This window comes from Gossypium raimondii, chromosome 8 (assembly GCF_025698545.1).
Source record: "Gossypium raimondii isolate GPD5lz chromosome 8, ASM2569854v1, whole genome shotgun sequence".
In the NCBI taxonomy this organism is placed as follows: domain Eukaryota; kingdom Viridiplantae; phylum Streptophyta; class Magnoliopsida; order Malvales; family Malvaceae; genus Gossypium; species Gossypium raimondii.
The window spans coordinates 6,057,099-6,074,596 of NC_068572.1; the positions used below are offsets into that span (position 1 = coordinate 6,057,099).

The 17,498-nt window shown below is 32.7% G+C and overlaps 3 protein-coding genes and 1 non-coding gene across 11 annotated transcripts; 3 read left to right on the forward strand and 1 right to left on the reverse strand.

Annotated features, from left to right (window-relative positions):
* Positions 1–534: 534 nt before the first annotated feature.
* Positions 535–6,269, forward strand: LOC105790524 (ribulose-1,5 bisphosphate carboxylase/oxygenase large subunit N-methyltransferase, chloroplastic). 3 transcript variants are annotated; one of them, XM_012618166.2, is made up of 12 exons: positions 535–1,005; positions 1,155–1,318; positions 1,623–1,706; positions 1,984–2,041; positions 2,722–2,775; positions 3,028–3,099; positions 3,252–3,332; positions 3,948–4,120; positions 4,231–4,336; positions 4,411–4,542; positions 4,939–5,061; positions 5,805–6,269. In XM_012618166.2, exons 1-12 carry the CDS (start codon positions 631–633, stop codon positions 5,853–5,855), a joined length of 1,473 nt encoding a protein of 490 aa, XP_012473620.1. In that variant the 5' UTR covers positions 535–630; the 3' UTR covers positions 5,856–6,269. The 3 variants fall into 3 exon arrangements, with proteins under 3 accessions (XP_012473620.1, XP_012473621.1, XP_052490206.1); XM_012618167.2 differs by having other exon boundaries at positions 4,234–4,336; XM_052634246.1 differs by having other exon boundaries at positions 720–1,005; positions 1,207–1,318.
* A 1,088-nt stretch (positions 6,270–7,357) lies between these two features.
* LOC105790527 (heterogeneous nuclear ribonucleoprotein 1) lies at positions 7,358–11,072 on the forward strand. 6 transcript variants are annotated; one of them, XM_012618173.2, is made up of 5 exons: positions 7,479–7,786; positions 7,928–8,046; positions 8,238–8,465; positions 8,644–9,847; positions 10,530–11,072. In XM_012618173.2, the coding sequence occupies exons 3-5, from the start codon at positions 8,244–8,246 to the stop codon at positions 10,541–10,543; spliced, it is 1,440 nt and encodes a 479-aa protein (XP_012473627.1). In that variant the 5' UTR covers positions 7,479–7,786; positions 7,928–8,046; positions 8,238–8,243; the 3' UTR covers positions 10,544–11,072. The 6 variants fall into 6 exon arrangements, with proteins under 6 accessions (XP_052491040.1, XP_052491041.1, XP_012473627.1 ...); XM_052635080.1 differs by lacking the exons at positions 7,479–7,786; positions 7,928–8,046 and adding an exon at positions 7,358–7,463; XM_052635081.1 differs by lacking the exons at positions 7,479–7,786; positions 7,928–8,046 and adding an exon at positions 7,414–7,431.
* A 684-nt stretch (positions 11,073–11,756) lies between these two features.
* On the forward strand, positions 11,757–11,837 carry TRNAL-CAG (transfer RNA leucine (anticodon CAG)). Its single transcript has one exon. It is a non-coding gene; the product is annotated as a tRNA-Leu (tRNA).
* A 945-nt stretch (positions 11,838–12,782) lies between these two features.
* Positions 12,783–15,757, reverse strand: LOC105790528 (putative MO25-like protein At5g47540). Its single transcript, XM_012618176.2, has 11 exons — positions 15,638–15,757; positions 15,330–15,491; positions 15,131–15,249; positions 14,941–15,015; positions 14,420–14,513; positions 14,230–14,289; positions 13,716–13,784; positions 13,516–13,614; positions 13,369–13,413; positions 12,956–13,058; positions 12,783–12,880 (listed from the first exon to the last, which is right to left on the reverse strand). The coding sequence occupies exons 1-11, from the start codon at positions 15,755–15,757 to the stop codon at positions 12,783–12,785; spliced, it is 1,044 nt and encodes a 347-aa protein (XP_012473630.1).
* Between the last annotated feature and the right edge of the window lie 1,741 nt (positions 15,758–17,498).

The following is a 17,498-nucleotide window of genomic DNA, read 5'->3' on the forward strand; positions in this document are numbered from 1 at the left end:
TTAATTTTTTCTTTAAAAACCATAAACACAAAACCTAATACAATTTTGAAAAATTCATAATTAATTTAATTAATAAACCCTAATCCCTTATTTATTTAATTTTTTTCTTTAAAACTCTAAACCTAAAAACCCTAACCTTAAACCCTAAAACAAAACCCAAAACCTTAACCAGCAAAAACCCAAAACCCTAACCAGCAGGAGACACGGGCAAAACGCGTCCTTGAGGGCGCGTTTTATGTCCACGTAGGCAAAGCGCTCCCTTAAGGAAGTGTTTTCCTGCCTCGTCACTTGACAATGCATTGACGTGGACACATTTTCGGGAAATTGGACCATTTCTGAAATTAATTTTTTAATGGGCCCATTTCACTAATTTTAAAAAAAAAGAGGATTTTATTGATATTTTGCCCTGAATATTCGTTATACATAAGAAGCAAAGTTATAATAGAAAAATAATAATATTTTAAGTAATAAAACAAAATATGTTTTTTAGATAAAATTGATACTGTAGTTTAGTTGGATGTAACCGTCAAAAACGACCAAATCCCAATCATCATTTTCACCACGTCGCGCCTAGAATTTTTTTTTCCTTTTTAATCAGATTACACGTAACCTCCTTCGAAGTTCCCAGCCATGGCCGAAGCTTCTAGAACCTTCCACGCTACCCTCTTCTCCCTTCCAACTTTCTCTCCGCGACTCCACTTCAAGCTAAGCTACTCTCACAGTCACCCTTCACTTCATCTCAAGAGAGCACGCTCGGTTCAACGCTCAATTTCCGAAACCAAAACGATGTCGTCGGACACGACCCTGCCTTGGGGCTGCGACATTGATTCCTTGGAGAATGCTGAGGCTCTTCAAAAATGGTTGTCGGATTCCGGCTTGCCTCCTCAAAAGGTGGGGATAAACAAAGTGGAAATGGGAAAGAGAGGATTGGTTGCTTTGAAGAAAATCAACAGGGGCGAGAAGCTTCTCTTTGTGCCTCCCTCGCTTCTCATCACTTCAGATTCAGTAAGTTATTAGAACTGATTTTGTTCATGACCAAGTTTAGGCGTATTTTATATCTTGGTTTATTGGTTTTTAGTTAAAATTTTCAATCAGATTTAAACACTGGAGCAGTTTTAATTGGTTTTAACGTTATAATTGTTCTTTAATCTTAGGATTGGAGTTCACCTGAGGTTGGTCACGTATTAAAACAGCATAATGTTGCAGATTTGCCATTGTTAGCAACCTATCTTATTAGTGAAGCAAATCTCCAGAAATCTTCCAGATGGAGCAATTATATATCTTCCTTACCTCGACAACCCTATTCTCTTTTATACTGGTGAGTTTCATCTCTTTATTTTTCTTTAAATATTCGTGTCCAATACATACTTGAGCATGAATGGTGAATACGAGGACATAATCTTTCAGAGACCTTTCAACACATGAAAATCTTGGAAATTTTTGAATAATACATGTCAGCCAAAGACCCATATCTGACACTTGAACTCGAGCCCAAGTAGACCAAAGATTCTTTTCTGGCCTTGCCTACTTGGTGGCATGGTTGAACTCTCAAGAGTTTTACTTTGCTATGCATAGAGGGGTTACTCAGATTTTCCCTCTACAGTCTCTCTGTATTGTTTCAGGACACGATCAGAACTAGACAGGTATCTCAAAGCATCGCAGATAAGGCTTCGGGCTATTGAAAGAATTGCTGATATTACTGGAACGTATGGCTCTCAACCATTACTTGGTTCATATTAGGTTATTGGTTTATATTCCTAGAACTATATTGCTCCTAGTCTTCATTTTGTTTAAAGTATTCATGTCTGAAATCTCTATCCAATATATATTTGGATATGAGTATGGGTATGATTCTTATACGAAATTGAACATATCGTGTTGGACACAAACCTGAATCTGACTCTCATCCCTGAGTTAGAGTAACATAGTGAGTATAAAAATTTCTAATTTGCTTCCAATAAATTGTTCTCATGTTTCATGTAGATTCGATGATTTAAGACGTAGGATACTTTCCAAGCATCCTCATTTATTCCCTAAAGAGGTACTTACTTTATATTTATGTTACTCAGACTCAGATGTGAGTGTCAGAGACAAGGAAGTTTAAATTTTTTTTATGTTTTTCTATGGAGCATCCTTTGAGATCCATATCCTCATACGTTACCTAAATGCGTGTTGGAAACAAAAAAGTCAAAGCAACATAGCTCTACAATGCAAAACTAGTTTTCTGCTATGTTAGTGTAATTTGAAGCGTTATTCTAATGATCTGCTTCTGATGATACCGCTTTATGAAGCTTCTGCGATAGGGCAAATGAAAACATCTTTACCCTTATATATATGTGTGTGTGTAAGTTCAATCAGTAAGGAATTAGCATCTTGTTTTATCCAAGTATTTGTTCTCTTTAAGAAAAAAACTAGTAAAGGAAGTATATGTTTTTAGTAATTCAACTTTACTTGCATTTAGGTTGTCTTATCAACCCCTTTTTGCAAATATCCTGCTTTCTTTAAATTTAGATCTTAGATCAAAGTTGTTGGATATAGGTATATGTCTAGCACGGATATCTTCAATTTTTTTTCAAGATATACATGTATTTGGAGAGTGCTTAGAGGATCATATGCTCTTACCTATTTCAAATATGCGTTGGAAATGAGTACTTAAAGAAAAATGAGGAGTCAGAACAACATATAGCTCTCTACTTATTTTGCAGTATAAATTATTTGCAGATATTCAATTTGGTGACTTTCAGATGGTCTTTTGGCATTCTCTTATCACGATTGGTAAGCAGGTCTACTTTGAAATGTTATAATGGATGTTAACCTCAACTGTGTTTGTCAATTCAAACTAAATCCAACCAAAGAGGGATGCCGTACTTTCAAGTTCACTTTGATACCAGTTATACATACATATACACATATATATCCATCATATACAATTCTTACATGTAAAACTTATGGTTTAAGACAATGTACAAAAGAAGAAAATTCAGAAGATTGGAAGCTTTAAAATCTTTATTTCTCTGTTAAACACAGATATACCTATCTTCAATGGATGGAAAGGTTGCCTTGGTTCCTTGGGCAGATATGCTCAACCATAGCTGTGAGGTATAGAGAGGTCTTTCTCTATTAAATATGCTTGTGAGATATATAACTGCCATAATTTGCAAAAATCAAGTACTAACTTCGGGTCAAAAGAACCTAGATAAAATTGGGTGTCTATGCCAATCTGAGTGCTCTATCTGTTTTTACTGATTCAGGTGGAAACATATTTGAATTATGACAAATCATCACAGGCAGTTGTCTTTACAACTGATCGGGCATATCAGTCAGGTGAGCAGGTAAATCAGATCCTCATAGTAAATATATATCATGTTATGTTCTTCGATCTCTGGGACATTCAGATGATTGGAGCAATAATAAAATCAGTGGGACACAGTACGTAAAACTTATATTGTTACTTGGTTTTGTCAATGATATGCCTTAAAAGATTACAGGCTTCCTGCAAGAGAGCTGGTTGGTATTCAGATATGGAAGCTTCATGAGAAGGGGAAAAAAACTTACTATAAATGCACATAGGTATATGCATGATATTTTCCTGCTGCATATAGAAAACATGAATGCATGTAGCCTATAGTGTGCATCAATGTCATATTGAAAGGAAAAGGAAGATAATGGGATATAATTGTGAGCCCTATAAACCAAAATAAGTTAGTTTTGCAGGGAGAAGGTAATGGCCGTATGTGACGCGCATATGCACTCTATGTATCCAGACTGATTTTGCTCGATATATACATTTTGGAACAAGGACTGATCCTTAAAAGTAACGTTTTATAATGATCATAGACTTTCAGGCTAGCCTGTTGTACACATGAACTTCTTCAATGTTTAGATTTCTGGACCAGAAAGTTTAAAATGTCTTATCGATGACTGGTTACTTGCATTATTTTGTGCAGGTTTTCATATCATATGGCAAAAAATCTAATGCAGAGCTGCTGTTATCTTATGGATTTGTTCCAAAAGAGGGCACAAATCTTAATGATTCAGTAGAGCTACCTCTATCCCTTAAAATATCTGACAAATGTTATAAGCAGAAATTGAAAGCTTTGAAGAAGCATGGATTGTCTGCGTAAGCTGGATACATATATATTTCCTCGAGTTTCGGGTTTGATTTGTTGATTTAAAATCAAATTTATTCCATTATTAATGATTCGTTTCATTCTTGTGAATCTTTTGTAGCAGTTCTCAGTGTTATACTATACAAATCAGTGGTTGGCCATTGGAGTTAATGGCATATGCTTACCTAACAGTCAGCCCTCCAAGCATGAGCAAGCAGTTTGAGGAGGTTTGTAAACTCTCTACCTTCTAAATCCCAGGCTCAAAGTTTAAGCATTGAATTCTTAAAGATTGCTTCTTCAGATGGCTGCTATGGCATCCAATGAATCTATTATCAGGAAGGATTTAAGATACCCTGAAATTGAAGAAAAAGCACTGCAATTTATTCTTGACAATTGTGAATCAAGCATATCAAAGTATTCTAAATTCTTGAAGGTGAGGACCATATTGTCTGATTCTTCATTTCCCTTAAATTACTTGTTTCCGACACATATTCAAATATGAGTATGGAATATTATCCTTTAGGCTCCCAGATACATGAAAAAAATTAGAAAAAAAAAATTAACATATCTGTATCGGACACATTTTCATGTTTGATACTCACACCTGAGTCTGAGTAACATAGGGTAAGAGGGAAATTGGAAGCATCTTCTTTTACAAATATTTTTAGTCGAAATCTTTTTTTGAGAACTTGAAAAACTGTACATGTACATGGACTGAAATTACCATAACAACAAGAAACTCTTTATTTGACAAAACTGAATTAGGTCTGCTATCTAAATACCTCAAGTTAATGTGCCACTCTTTAATTTAATTTAATTTTTTGTATAGGAAAGTGGCTCCATGGATTTGGATATAACATCTCAAGAACTACAGAATCGAGGAGTGTTTCTGAAACAGCTAGCAGTAGATTTATGCATAAGTGAGCAGAAAATACTACATCGTGCTCAATATGTAAGACTACACTTTTGCCTTAAAGATTTATGTTTTAAGGTGCTTGGTGCATCACCATTGATGCTTGTTTTACAACCAATAATTCATAATCTGTTTTTTCAACTCCTGTCGAGTGAATCCTGAGTTTGAAGTAAGTAATCTGGTTAGGCTCAGTCTTGTACCCTTGTTATCGAGTGAAAGTAGTAACACAGACTTTCTCTAAGCTTTTCCATATATCAACACGCATATATGTATATGTGTGTCGGGCATGAGTACTTTAAAGAAGAAATAAAGGGTACGAAACCATACAGGTGAAGTGGTCACTTCCCTGTTGCTTGAGAATTGAAGAACTGTTTCATATTCTCTCTTATCAAATCCCACCAGTTAATTTCAGTGAATAAGGTCCGAGTACGACAAGGGTTCATAAGTGCAAAAATATTATTAGATGCTGCATGTTCTAGTACCCAGAATATAATAATTTTATGAGATATAGGGAATTTAAACCATAACGCTAAGAGCATATGTACATACATGTGCATACATGTCATGCATATGCTGTTGTTAGATAAAATATAAATAGGTTAGAATGATCCAGTTAGTTCATTCAATAAGCAAGCTAGGGTTAGAATCCCACCATCTGTATGTAACCTTTCTTCATTCCCAAACTGCAACCTTCGTTAAACAATTTATATATATATATATATATGTTTCTTCCTGATTGGCCTAATGATTCAGCTTCATTGTGCTAATGTGAATGGTTCCAGATACTGAAGAGGAGATTGAGGGATATGAGAAGTGGTGAACTGAGAGCTTAATCTTTTGATGGCTACAACCTTTTCCCCCTCTACCTTCGCCAGTGACGAAACTTGAACTTAGAAACGCATTTTTGGACCGTCTCTTTGGCGTCTTTGGAGGACTTAGTGTTCGCTGGTAAAGCCTTCTTCATGATCCTGCTTACGTTTGCAATGTCCCCCGATTCATCTGCCATCGAAAGAGAACAAATCGTGGACAATTTTTCTGTTAATTAGCGGAGAATGTGGGTTTGGTGAGAATTTGTGGGTTTGATGAGGGTAGAAAAGGGATTTAACAATGATGGTGGTTCTGGTCAAATTCTGTGAGGGAAATGGAGCCGTTGTTAAGGTCCATTGGATCGATGATATAGTCTCCAAAATTTAGATTTGTATTCTCTTTTTATAAGTGCAATCTATCTTTATTATTTTACCCAATAACTATTGATAATTCTAAATAAAATTTAATCTACTTAAACTTTCTACTTACTTTTAAAATATTTGTGTTAAATGTTTTATTTTATATAGTTCAAATATGTGTTTTGATTTATAGAAAAATTATCATATCCAAATACGTACATATCCTAAATATATTACCATATATATAATATTATATTAGTTTGTTACTTTCACATATTATTTTTAAAAAATCCAGTTAAGAGATTTAACTTTCCTTGGGTCAAGATTAACAATTAAAAATTTGAAAAATATAAATATTAAAAATAATCAAATTAAAAAATTGATTAAATCTATAATTTTATAGATAGTTCAAAATTAGTTTTAATCAAATGCATTTAACTGTGATTGTTAGAAAGTTTAAAATTATATTATAAGTACTGACATTAACATATTCAAAGAATATAAAGATTACATTTAATCGTATAAAAACTAATCTATAATTTAAATATAGTATAAAATTAATAGTAGAATTAAATTTTTTTTAAATGTTGTTATTTCTCACAATCTTATAAAAACAAGTCTCATCTTCAACATAATTAGATACGAGAAAATTCACTATATTGCTCAAATGCTTTAAGATTAAATCACCAATAATATACATGTTAAATCAAATAACAAGCAATTTCATACTTTACGAAAAGAATCTCAATTTCAAAATTTGATAAATTAAAAAAAATCATCATAGATTGACTGAAAAATCATCTTAGTTCGAATGATATATTATTATTAGACCTGTTCTTAACGTTTCTGGGCCCTAGGCAAAACAATAAAATGGGGTCTTAGGTTAAGTTGGAGAAAAACTTAAAAATAAGATTTTGAATCTCTTCTATCCTGGACTCTGGACAATCGCACTTTTAGATGACCCTCAAGACTGGACCGGATTGTTATCAATGTAGAAATATATGAATTTGAGTGAGGCGGATTATGATATAATTAAAAAGAATCCATCCACATAAATGTTGAATAAGCCCAGTGTGAAACTTTCATGCATGCATGACGACAATCCAAATCTCTTCTTACCAAATATATTCCGTTTACAGTTTTTTACTGCAAAATAAGAAACCTTTAGAAAATTTGTAAACCAAATCCTTAAAATATAAAAATATTTAAGAAATACGGCTTCTTTTACAGGCTCTCTCTCCATGTAAATTCTTTCTCAAATAGTGATTAGTATATGTATATTCTTTTCTCTAAAACAAAGCTTCCATTTTTATTTTTTTCTTAGATCGATGCATTAATGGAACATAAATTTAATAAATATTCGTGTTAACTGAATCTGAATTTCGGGGTGTCAATTTTCCTTTTTGTAAAAAAAATTAAAAAATTTGTGATTTTTATAATACAGGAATACACAATAAAGTGAATGAAATATTATGTGAAGGGGCCAAAAGAGGATGGAATTAGCCTCTTCTATTCTTATTCTTACTCTGCCTCCTCTCAGATCTTAGTGTGTATTTTTTTCTTTTTGCTAGATTTGGCACTTGGCTTTCTTTTGATCGGTGGGTTTTTCTTCTCTGTTGAATCTGGATTTGGGTTTTCGATATTTTGCTTAAATTTTCTATATCGGTTTCCTGATTGATCATCAATCTGGGTATTCTTTTTTTTTCTTCTTATTTTTCTTTTTCATTTCTGAATTGCAGGTTAAGTTAAATTCTTTCTTGACCAGTTGATTGTCTGTGGAAGGATCTGTTGTTTTTTTTTTTTTTTGTTTATTTCCAAATTTCGAATCGGATTACAATTTTATTGTTAAAATAAGAAGGTATGAATTGTATCTGCATTATTGTGTTTGGATTAATATAATCGATAAAAGACACAATTTTGATGTGATATTTATAATTTGAGTCACTGGTATTGGTTTTTTGATTGGCCTATTGATGTTTTAGTTTGATTTGCATTACTGGATATTGTTTCAAGTTTTTATTGATGGAACTAGCTTTTTGTGCAATGTAGAAAAAGATGTCGGAGAGTGGTAGTAAACTTTTTATTGGTGGAATATCTTGGGGCACCGATGAAGACCGTCTCAAGGAGTATTTCAGTAGTTTTGGTGAAGTAGTAGAGGCAGTGATCATGAAGGACCGGACCACGGGGCGTGCTCGTGGTTTCGGTTTCGTTGTTTTTGCTGACCCCGCTGTTGCTGAGAGAGTTATCAAGGAGAAACACAATATTGATGGCAGGATGGTAAGTAAGTTCATTAAGCATTCCTGCCTAGATTAGTGTTGTTCAGTGTACTATTCATTGCAGGAATTCACATAATGTTTGTGATTCTGTCGGTTTAGTATAATTACTTATCAGCTGAAAGAAAGAGAAAGTGATGTTTAAGTTTGATTTTTCATCTCTGAGTTACTTATGCTCTCAGGTCGAGGCAAAAAAGGCAGTTCCTAGGGATGACCAGAATATTATGAGTAGAAGCACTAGTAGCATCCATGGTTCACCTAGTCCAGGTCCCACAAGAAAGATTTTTGTAGGAGGCTTAACCTCGACAGTCACGGAGAGTGACTTTAAGAAGTATTTTGATCAGTTTGGGAATATCATAGACGTTGTGGTAATGTATGACCACAACACCCAAAGACCGAGGGGTTTCGGATTCATCACTTATGATTCAGAAGAGGCAGTTGACAAAGTGTTATTAAAAAAATTCCATGAACTGAATGGTAAAATGGTTGAGGTTAAAAGAGCAGTTCCCCGAGAGTTATCACCTGGTCCTAGTCGCAGCCCCTTAGGTGGATATAACTATGGTCTGAATAGGGTCAACAACTTTCTTAATGGCTACACTCTGGGATATGCTCCAAGCAGTGTTGGTGGCTATGGACTTGGGATGGATGGTAAATTCAGCGCGGTTGCTGGTGGTCGAAGTGGGTTTTCTCCTTTTGGTGCTGGTTATGGAATAAGCATGAACTTTGAGCCAGGGTTGAACCTGAATTTTGGAAATGGTGCAAATTTTAGTGGTAACATGAGCTATGGACAGGGATTGAACCCGTACTATATTGGTAATACAAATAGACTTGATAGTCCTATTGGGCATGATAGAAGTAGTGGAGGTAGTACTTCTTTTTTCAGCTCAGCGACTCGGAATCTTTGGGGGGGAAATGGGGGACTTAATTACAACACAAATGCTGCTAGTTCCGGTGCATACATGGGATCTGGAAGTGGGAGTTTAAGAGGAAATGCCTTGGGAAACAATGGAACTAATTGGGGTTCTTCTGCCATTTCCGGTCAAGGTGGAAGGGATAACATTTCTGGCAATAGTGTGAATTTTGGCAATGGAAATGGTGATAACAACTTTGGGTTAGGAACAGCAGGGTATGAGAGAAACATTGGGACCAATGTGGTACCAGCATCATCATATACAGCATCGAATGGTGGTTATGATATATCCTTTGCAAACCTTCCTGCAAGTGCTTCCATTTATGGGGATACCACTTGGCAATCATCAACATCTGTGCGAGACAGTTCTGGTACTTTCGGCTATGGACTTGATAGTGCCACTTCTGATGTTACGCGTAAAAGTTCTCCTGGTTTTGTTGGTGGTTATAATGTTAATAAGAGACAAGCAAATAGAGGTGAGACCTTTTCCTTAACATCCTTGATCTCGCTGTCAATGATTTTCAGCTTGAGGAAAGTTTTTGTTAAATGTTATAAAGAAATATTTTTGATGTTCATAGGAGTTTGGTTTACTAAGTGTTGTAGAAGCATAACTAAATGGTACCTCTAAAACTTTTGTTTGCGGACTCTGCTACCTATCTTTCTTTGGGTCTAACTCTTAAATTTGACAGCACATTCCTCTTAATAATATGATCTTTCATTTCTTAACAGCTGCATGACATGCTTGCTAGTTTTTTGATAAACCATGCCAGTCTAGATTGATAGACAACTTTTGAACATAATGACCATATGGTTCTGTCTGGTTTTCGTTATATATATTTATATATAATGATGTGTATATCATTTACTTTTGACAATTTTTGTAACATTTTGGTAGCTTTTAATGAAGTTTTGAATCTTCAAAGAAGGGACAAGAGAAATAGAGATAAATGAAGTTTTTAATGAATTATGAAGGCTACTAAACTTTTAAGCTATGATATATTAATGTTGAAAATGGTGTATGAAGATAGTAGCTCTCGTATACAAAGATACTTACCATACAGAGTAAAAATTGCACATTTAGCTTTTCTCTTTGTCATTTTGTAGAATGCACTCATTGGTTTATAGACACTTATACATTTCGATTTTCTCTTGGTTCAGGAATTGCAACCTAGAAGATTCTTTTGGTTTATCACAATAGTGTAGGTGAAGATAATCTTGTGAAGCAGGTAATCTGTGAATTCTGCGCATTTCCCTCGTCGAATATAAGAGAAAGTCGGTTACCTGAGCTAACTGGGTTGCCTGTTTCAGGGAATTAAGATTTAGATATAGAAATCACAAGGCATTTTGTGTTAAGGCTTGAGTTTCAAGTTACCTTTTTTGTTTTGTTCGGATTTTTCATTATGTAAAATCAGATTGCGGGATATAATCAGAAAATGTATCATACATCTCATGTGAGACGGCGATGCATAACACGAAATGGACTAATGTTCAGTGATGGTTGTGGCGATCTTTGGGGTCGTGTTTCAGCCAGATTGTACTTGAGGTTCTTGTTGATATACTTAGTGTGAAACACTAGGAAGGGATTAAAAAGGGCTAAACCCATCTAGGGTCCCCTCTTGAATAATTTACAACATATATATGCAGGTTCTTTTTCCATTGAATCTTTCTTTATGAAATGAACTATTTGAATTGATTTTTTTATTTAGTTCCTTCTTTTATTACCTCTCAATATTCTGAAACTATATATATGCAAGCCATGTTCATAACTCAATCAGTTTGGTAAGCAATTGCATTGCTTTTAACTTATATATGGGGCATATTTAAATGCTATGTTATTTTGCATTTACGGTACAGATTTAGAGATATAACTCTCCAAGACAAAAAGCAAAACTGGGAAAAAGTTCAACATACTGGGTTGGATGTATACCTGTATTCGAGATACATGTCCGAGTCTGAGTAGCATAGTGTAAATGTTTCGTGTATAAATAATAGCCATTCATTAGAACAAGAGGCCTCAAGTCACTGTCATAAAGATTTGTCAGATGTATCCATGTTTAAATTTTTTGGTTAAGTTTGGTATATGTTTGAAGGATCTTTTGAGGGTTATATTTCCATACATATGTTGTAATGCAACACTGACATTGAATATGAGTGCTTAACAAAATTGATGGGGCATTAAGCTTTGAAGAAAATCAAAATGCATAAGAAAAACACTGATGACTACTAAAACCATCTTTCATTCTCGTTTTCATCCAATCCGACTCTAAAACCATTATGCCTACTAATAGTTGGAAATGTATTGATAAGGCAGTTTCATTAGTAAATAGAGAATAGATGGTCGTCCCATAATAATAAATCCAATAAAAAAGAAAAAACAACCAACACGTCAAGATGGCCGAGTTGGTCTAAGGCGCCAGTTTCAGGTACTGGTCCGAAAGGGCATGGGTTCGAATCCCATTCTTGACAAAGCAAGTCCAAACTTTTTTTTATCAAATTGCATTTAACGTCCTTATATTACCAATTTGTGTCAGATTAAGTCCATATGTTATAATTTAATCATTTCTAATCCCTTTACTTTTCTAAAGTTTTGCTGGCAGCCAGGTCCTTGGCTTCATTATTTTATCTTATTTTTTAGGTCAAATTGCATTTAACGTTCTTATACTACTTGTTCCTAACAGATTAAGAAAATATAATTTAATCATATCTTGTTTCTAATCATATTTTTTATTTTTAAATATTAATATATATATATATATATATATATATATAATAAGTTTCTCTACTCTTTGAAAATTTAAAATTTAATCTCTGTACTTTTACTTTTACTTCTATGAATTTGATTTCAAATTTCAAAATTTAAGTTCAACTATTAACACTATTAATTTTTTTTTGTTAAATTCAGGTTAAATACATCATTTTTTAATTACATGACTATCAAGTGAGCAAATTTTTTATTTCAATGGCTACCAAGTGAGTATTTTTTTTATTTCAAAATATCACACTAATAAATCTAACAAAAATATTAATTTTGTTAATAGTTGGACATGAATTTTGAAATATGAAAAATAGAGAGACTGAATTCTTGGAAATAAAAGAGCAAGAGTTAAATTCTAAATTTTTAAAAAGCATAGGGACTTATGATATATTTAAACTTTCTTTTCCTTTTACCAGTAAAATACTTTAAAGATCAATAAAGAAAGAATTTCATGATAATAATTTTACAATTACCACAATATATAACATCCGCAATTACAATAAAAAAGAAACTATGCAGTTGTAAAATAATTTTGAAACTTCCTAAATATGAAACTGTAATGTAAACAACATGCATGAATTAAGTATAGTACAATTAATAATTTAGCTAAAATAAATAAATAAATAAAAGAATGCATGAAAATTTAACATGGAACATTAGAAAGAATCTAAATCTTGGCATGGACGATCCGTAGGTTGCAAGGTAGCAATCTCTTTGATGATCTGAGATTTATCGGCTTCAAACTGTTCATCCTCTGCAACATATATATATTTACCATTTATTTACAATATTTAGTACTTAAAAATAAAAAATTCAATATATATATTACCTTTATCAATGTTGAATTCGCCAAAGAATCGAAGAAGTTTGCTTCTATTTGTGACAAGGACACTGATGATCTCTGGAGGCTTATTATGATTTGCAACAAATAACTACGAAATAGTGAAAATAAATAAATAAATAAATAAATAATAAAAGGGCAAAATCTGCAATTGCAAATAGGATTCAAGCTATGTGATGATTAAGCTTTATTCCAAAACTATGTTGTCTATGTTCTAATTGACATTTCTTCAAGAATTTCTTTTTGATTAAGTTAGAAGTTATTTGAGTCAAGTATTAGATGCTCGAATTTGGCTTGTTCAATTATACAATGACCAAGAGAAATTCAAGCTTTATTTTTTAAAAGAGAAAATCTTATTTACACTCTAGTGTCAAAATATATGTAGCAAAACCATCATTCACCTTGAACACATGAAATGTATCCAGTTTTATTGTCTTGTTTGAGTCCTGCACATTGATGAACCAAAATGATCACATCGAAACATATATTATATATATACATACGGTATAAGCAGAGGCACATAACGTGATTAAAGGAGAAAAGAGTACCCTAAGAAGATTCATCATGATCCTCATGTGATCTAAGGAAGTCACATAACGAACCATCACAGCGGAATTCGAGCGATCTAACAACATATCTCCAAGGAGCTGCAACATCAAAAGCAATAACTATGAAGTTGGTAAACTTAGTTTTATTTGAAAACCCAAAGTTCTTAATACATTTCACCAACAACAATCATCTGATATACCTTCACAGCATGTCGTCTGGTTATGTAGCTTTCGGATTGCAGCAATTGTGAATTGTATTCCTGGAAAAACTGTAAGAAAGGGAAGAAAGTAATGTATTTAGCATGTAATAGATAAAACCCGAATTAGAATAACTTTGATCTTAGCTATTGCAATATGATGTTATGATTGTTATTTTGGGGTTTCGGCTTTTTTCACTATCGATATTTACTGCAGTTGATGTGTGATTGATTAGCAGTACTTTGTAATGATTAACTCACAACCATGTTTTACATGTATATATACATATATAATCATAGTATGATGTTTTACTGTTAGGTACTACCATGATCACAACGACCGCGGTTCGTCTATGTCTCAACCAAAATGAACATGATATGATTCAAAACACATGGATCATGAATTCATACCTCTGAAAGTACATGTTCTTACATTACTCACTACTATCATACATGGAAATAATTTTAACATAGATACTAATATATATGTGTGTGTGTGTGGAATACAACACTTTACCCAGTCATAATTTGCAGAAAGAAATTCAGCCACAGTGGATTTATGCCTTGTCAAAAGCTCCTGCAGAAATGTGTTTGTGCCAGTCAGATCAGTTCATTTGTATGTTCTTTGGCACAAATAAAGCACACATATGCAAGAACAATGAAGGACAAAAAAAGAAAAGAAAAGAAAAGACAAAATGATACTCAACTTTAAAAGTGGCTTGAACATCTGAAGCAATGTCGAAATTCGGATTTTGCAGATATCCGAAAAACTTCTTCATATGATATGATTCCAAGACATACCTGTAAAATCAACCCACAAAAGTATCATTTACGCCCTTTTTTCCCCATAGTTTTATAATAAGTCATATTAGAAGGTTTTAAACTTAACCTGAATCTATTAACGGATCAGTTGTGTGTATGCAAATCAGCAGCTATGGAATATGATAAAAGATTATACCTATATTCCTTTTAATTCTTAGCATATAATGGATTATGAAAGAATTTGCAGCAAATCAGTGTTGAAGAGCTTGATACCCTTTTTTTTATCCACAACATTAAGCTAAGCGTATTAATTGATATATTTGATCTTCATCTATCATCGGCCAGAAATTTTATTCAAGTTTCAGATATAAAGTTTTAGCATTATTAGCAAGAATAACATTGCTAAGAAGCTTTTTATCGAACAATTTGGAAACAAAATCACAAATTAACCTTCTTTTTTTCTTACCTAGCAACATTCTGATGGCGGATGCACTCCCTTAAGATTGCACCATATGTCCAAGCAATATCACTGTCTTCATAACTGATTACCACATCAAAACAATACAATCATCGTTCAAATATAGTATCCGAGTATGGATTCGAATACCAATACCCTATATTACTCGGATTCAAGAAAAAATACAATAAAATCTTACCCTGGTACCAAAATATCCATGATATCCAAGTTATTTTCCAGATACTCAGAAGCAATTACTTTTGAATTCACCCTTTGTCTTTGTAAATTAGCAATCACATGGGTAGCATTTTGACGTGCCTGCAAATCAATTTCAAGGCGCGAAACTCAATAATTACGAAAGAAAAAGAAAAAGAAAAGGTTCATCTATTGATACTTACCCCAGAATCCAAACTTGGAAGACAATTGATTAGAAGCCGAAATGTATCCTTCTGAAAGAATTCTTTGGTTACTTGTGCACATGCTTCTGCATTTGGCTCTATCTGTCCATCCCCAAAAAGGACAGTTCTTATATCCAAGAGCAGTTTATCCAGTTCTCCAATCTGCACAATTCATATAATATAAATCCATTATTCAGTGCTCAATTTGCTACAATAATTAACAATCTTATCCAAAACACCAACCTGCTTTTTTCATATAATTGAAACATACTTAGCGAAAAAAGAAGAATCAAAAAACGAAAACCGACCTTCTCTGCTCGTTTCTTTTCCCGGGTCTCGGTGTTGCCGAGAACGAAAACAAGAAGCTCGTGCAGATGCTGCACCATCTCCACCGGGGTCCGAGGTTTCGACTTGAACAACCCCTTCATTTTTCTTGATCCTTGATCCCTAAATCCTTCAAATCTTTTTTCTTCTAACACCTAAAATATTATCCCGTTTCACAATGTAGATTGCTTGATTCTTAGGGTTTTAGAAGAGGTGGATTGATTTGATACCAAATCGAAATTTGCATGGTTAGTTAGTTAGTTATATAAATTGTAGTACGTGAAACCAAAGGCTTGCATGCGTTGGATGTTAAAACACCTCAAATTCATTAATGGGGAAATTGATAAATTTTGTTCATCTTTATTTAGTTAACATTTTTATTCCTATAATTAAAAAAAGAGTTAAATACAACATTCTCTAATTCGGATTAAATAAATATATTTTATATTTTTAATTTTCAATTTTTTATACAATATTAGCGGTGGGGTAATATCAATTTGAATTCGTGTCAAACAAATATTTGGTAAGAACTTTAATCACCGCTTCATACAAGTTCATACCCGTACCCAAAACGATTTTGATACAATAGCATATTTTTTTGACCCATACCCAAGACTAACAAAAATTATGGATTTGTAACCGATTGAGTCTTAACTTGGTTGGTATCGACATTGTTACCAATATAGAGAGACATGAGCTCGAGCGCGTTTATCCTCCTATTTAAGGGTTGGTATTATATTAAAAAAATTATGGATTTATAAAACTATAATTAAGAATATTAATGAATCTATTGATTTGAGCTTTAATTTAATCGACAACGTTACTATTGCAATAATCGAGGGGGATTGGAGTTCGAGTATGTATAAACATGTATTATCTCCCATCTTATGGGGTATTAAGAATTTACGGGTAGTATAAGAATCGTGCTTAAAAAAAAGAATATTAATGAATCCGAGTCAACCAGTTTTACACTTAAGAGATCCATTTAAGGATGATATCGCTTTAATTATCAATTTTAAAATTTTCATACTTTCCATCATAATTTGATTCAATTTTCAGTTTTTCATATTAATTATTGGTTTTAGAATTTAAAATTTTTTAACAAAATGAGATTTATTTTAATTCTGATTATTTTCAGAAAAGTTTATTTTATGTCTCTTGAATATTATTTGACAAAGTTTCAAATTTTGTCAAAAATATTAAAAAATTTTCAAGTCAATAAAAATAATCAATAACATTTATATGATATTTTTATATAGAACTGATAAGTTTTTCTTTCACTATTTAAATATAGAATATTTATTTTATATCATAAAATATTAAAATTAATTATAAATTAAATAAAAAGTAAAATTCAGTTCAATTTCAGATAATTACTAATTTTTGACTTGCATTATATAAACCGTCCACACACCTTGGTTTGAGTTGGTTTTCAAATTTTTTCTTGTTAAACCCTAAATTCATTTACAATTTTAAAGTGTAAACTATAAAACCAAATTATATATATTCAATTGAGATATATATCTTATTATGTTTTACTTATATAAGTATTTATTTTCTTAACAAATTAACTTTTATTATGAATAAAAGGTGTTAGAGGGAGCAAATACCTGAATCAGCTTAAGAAACTGACCATGATCATAGCCAAGAGACAAACTCAACACATGTACAATGCCTACACCATTTTGAAGAACCCCTAAGCTTTAATCCATCTCAACTAAATTCAAACCAAGCAAAAAATACACCTCATGTGTATGAAGAAGTGTAGATGGTGGCCTTTTCTAGAATTCAATCCTTCATCAAGTTGAGTGCATTAGAATTAGAAGCAAAATAGAACCATATCAT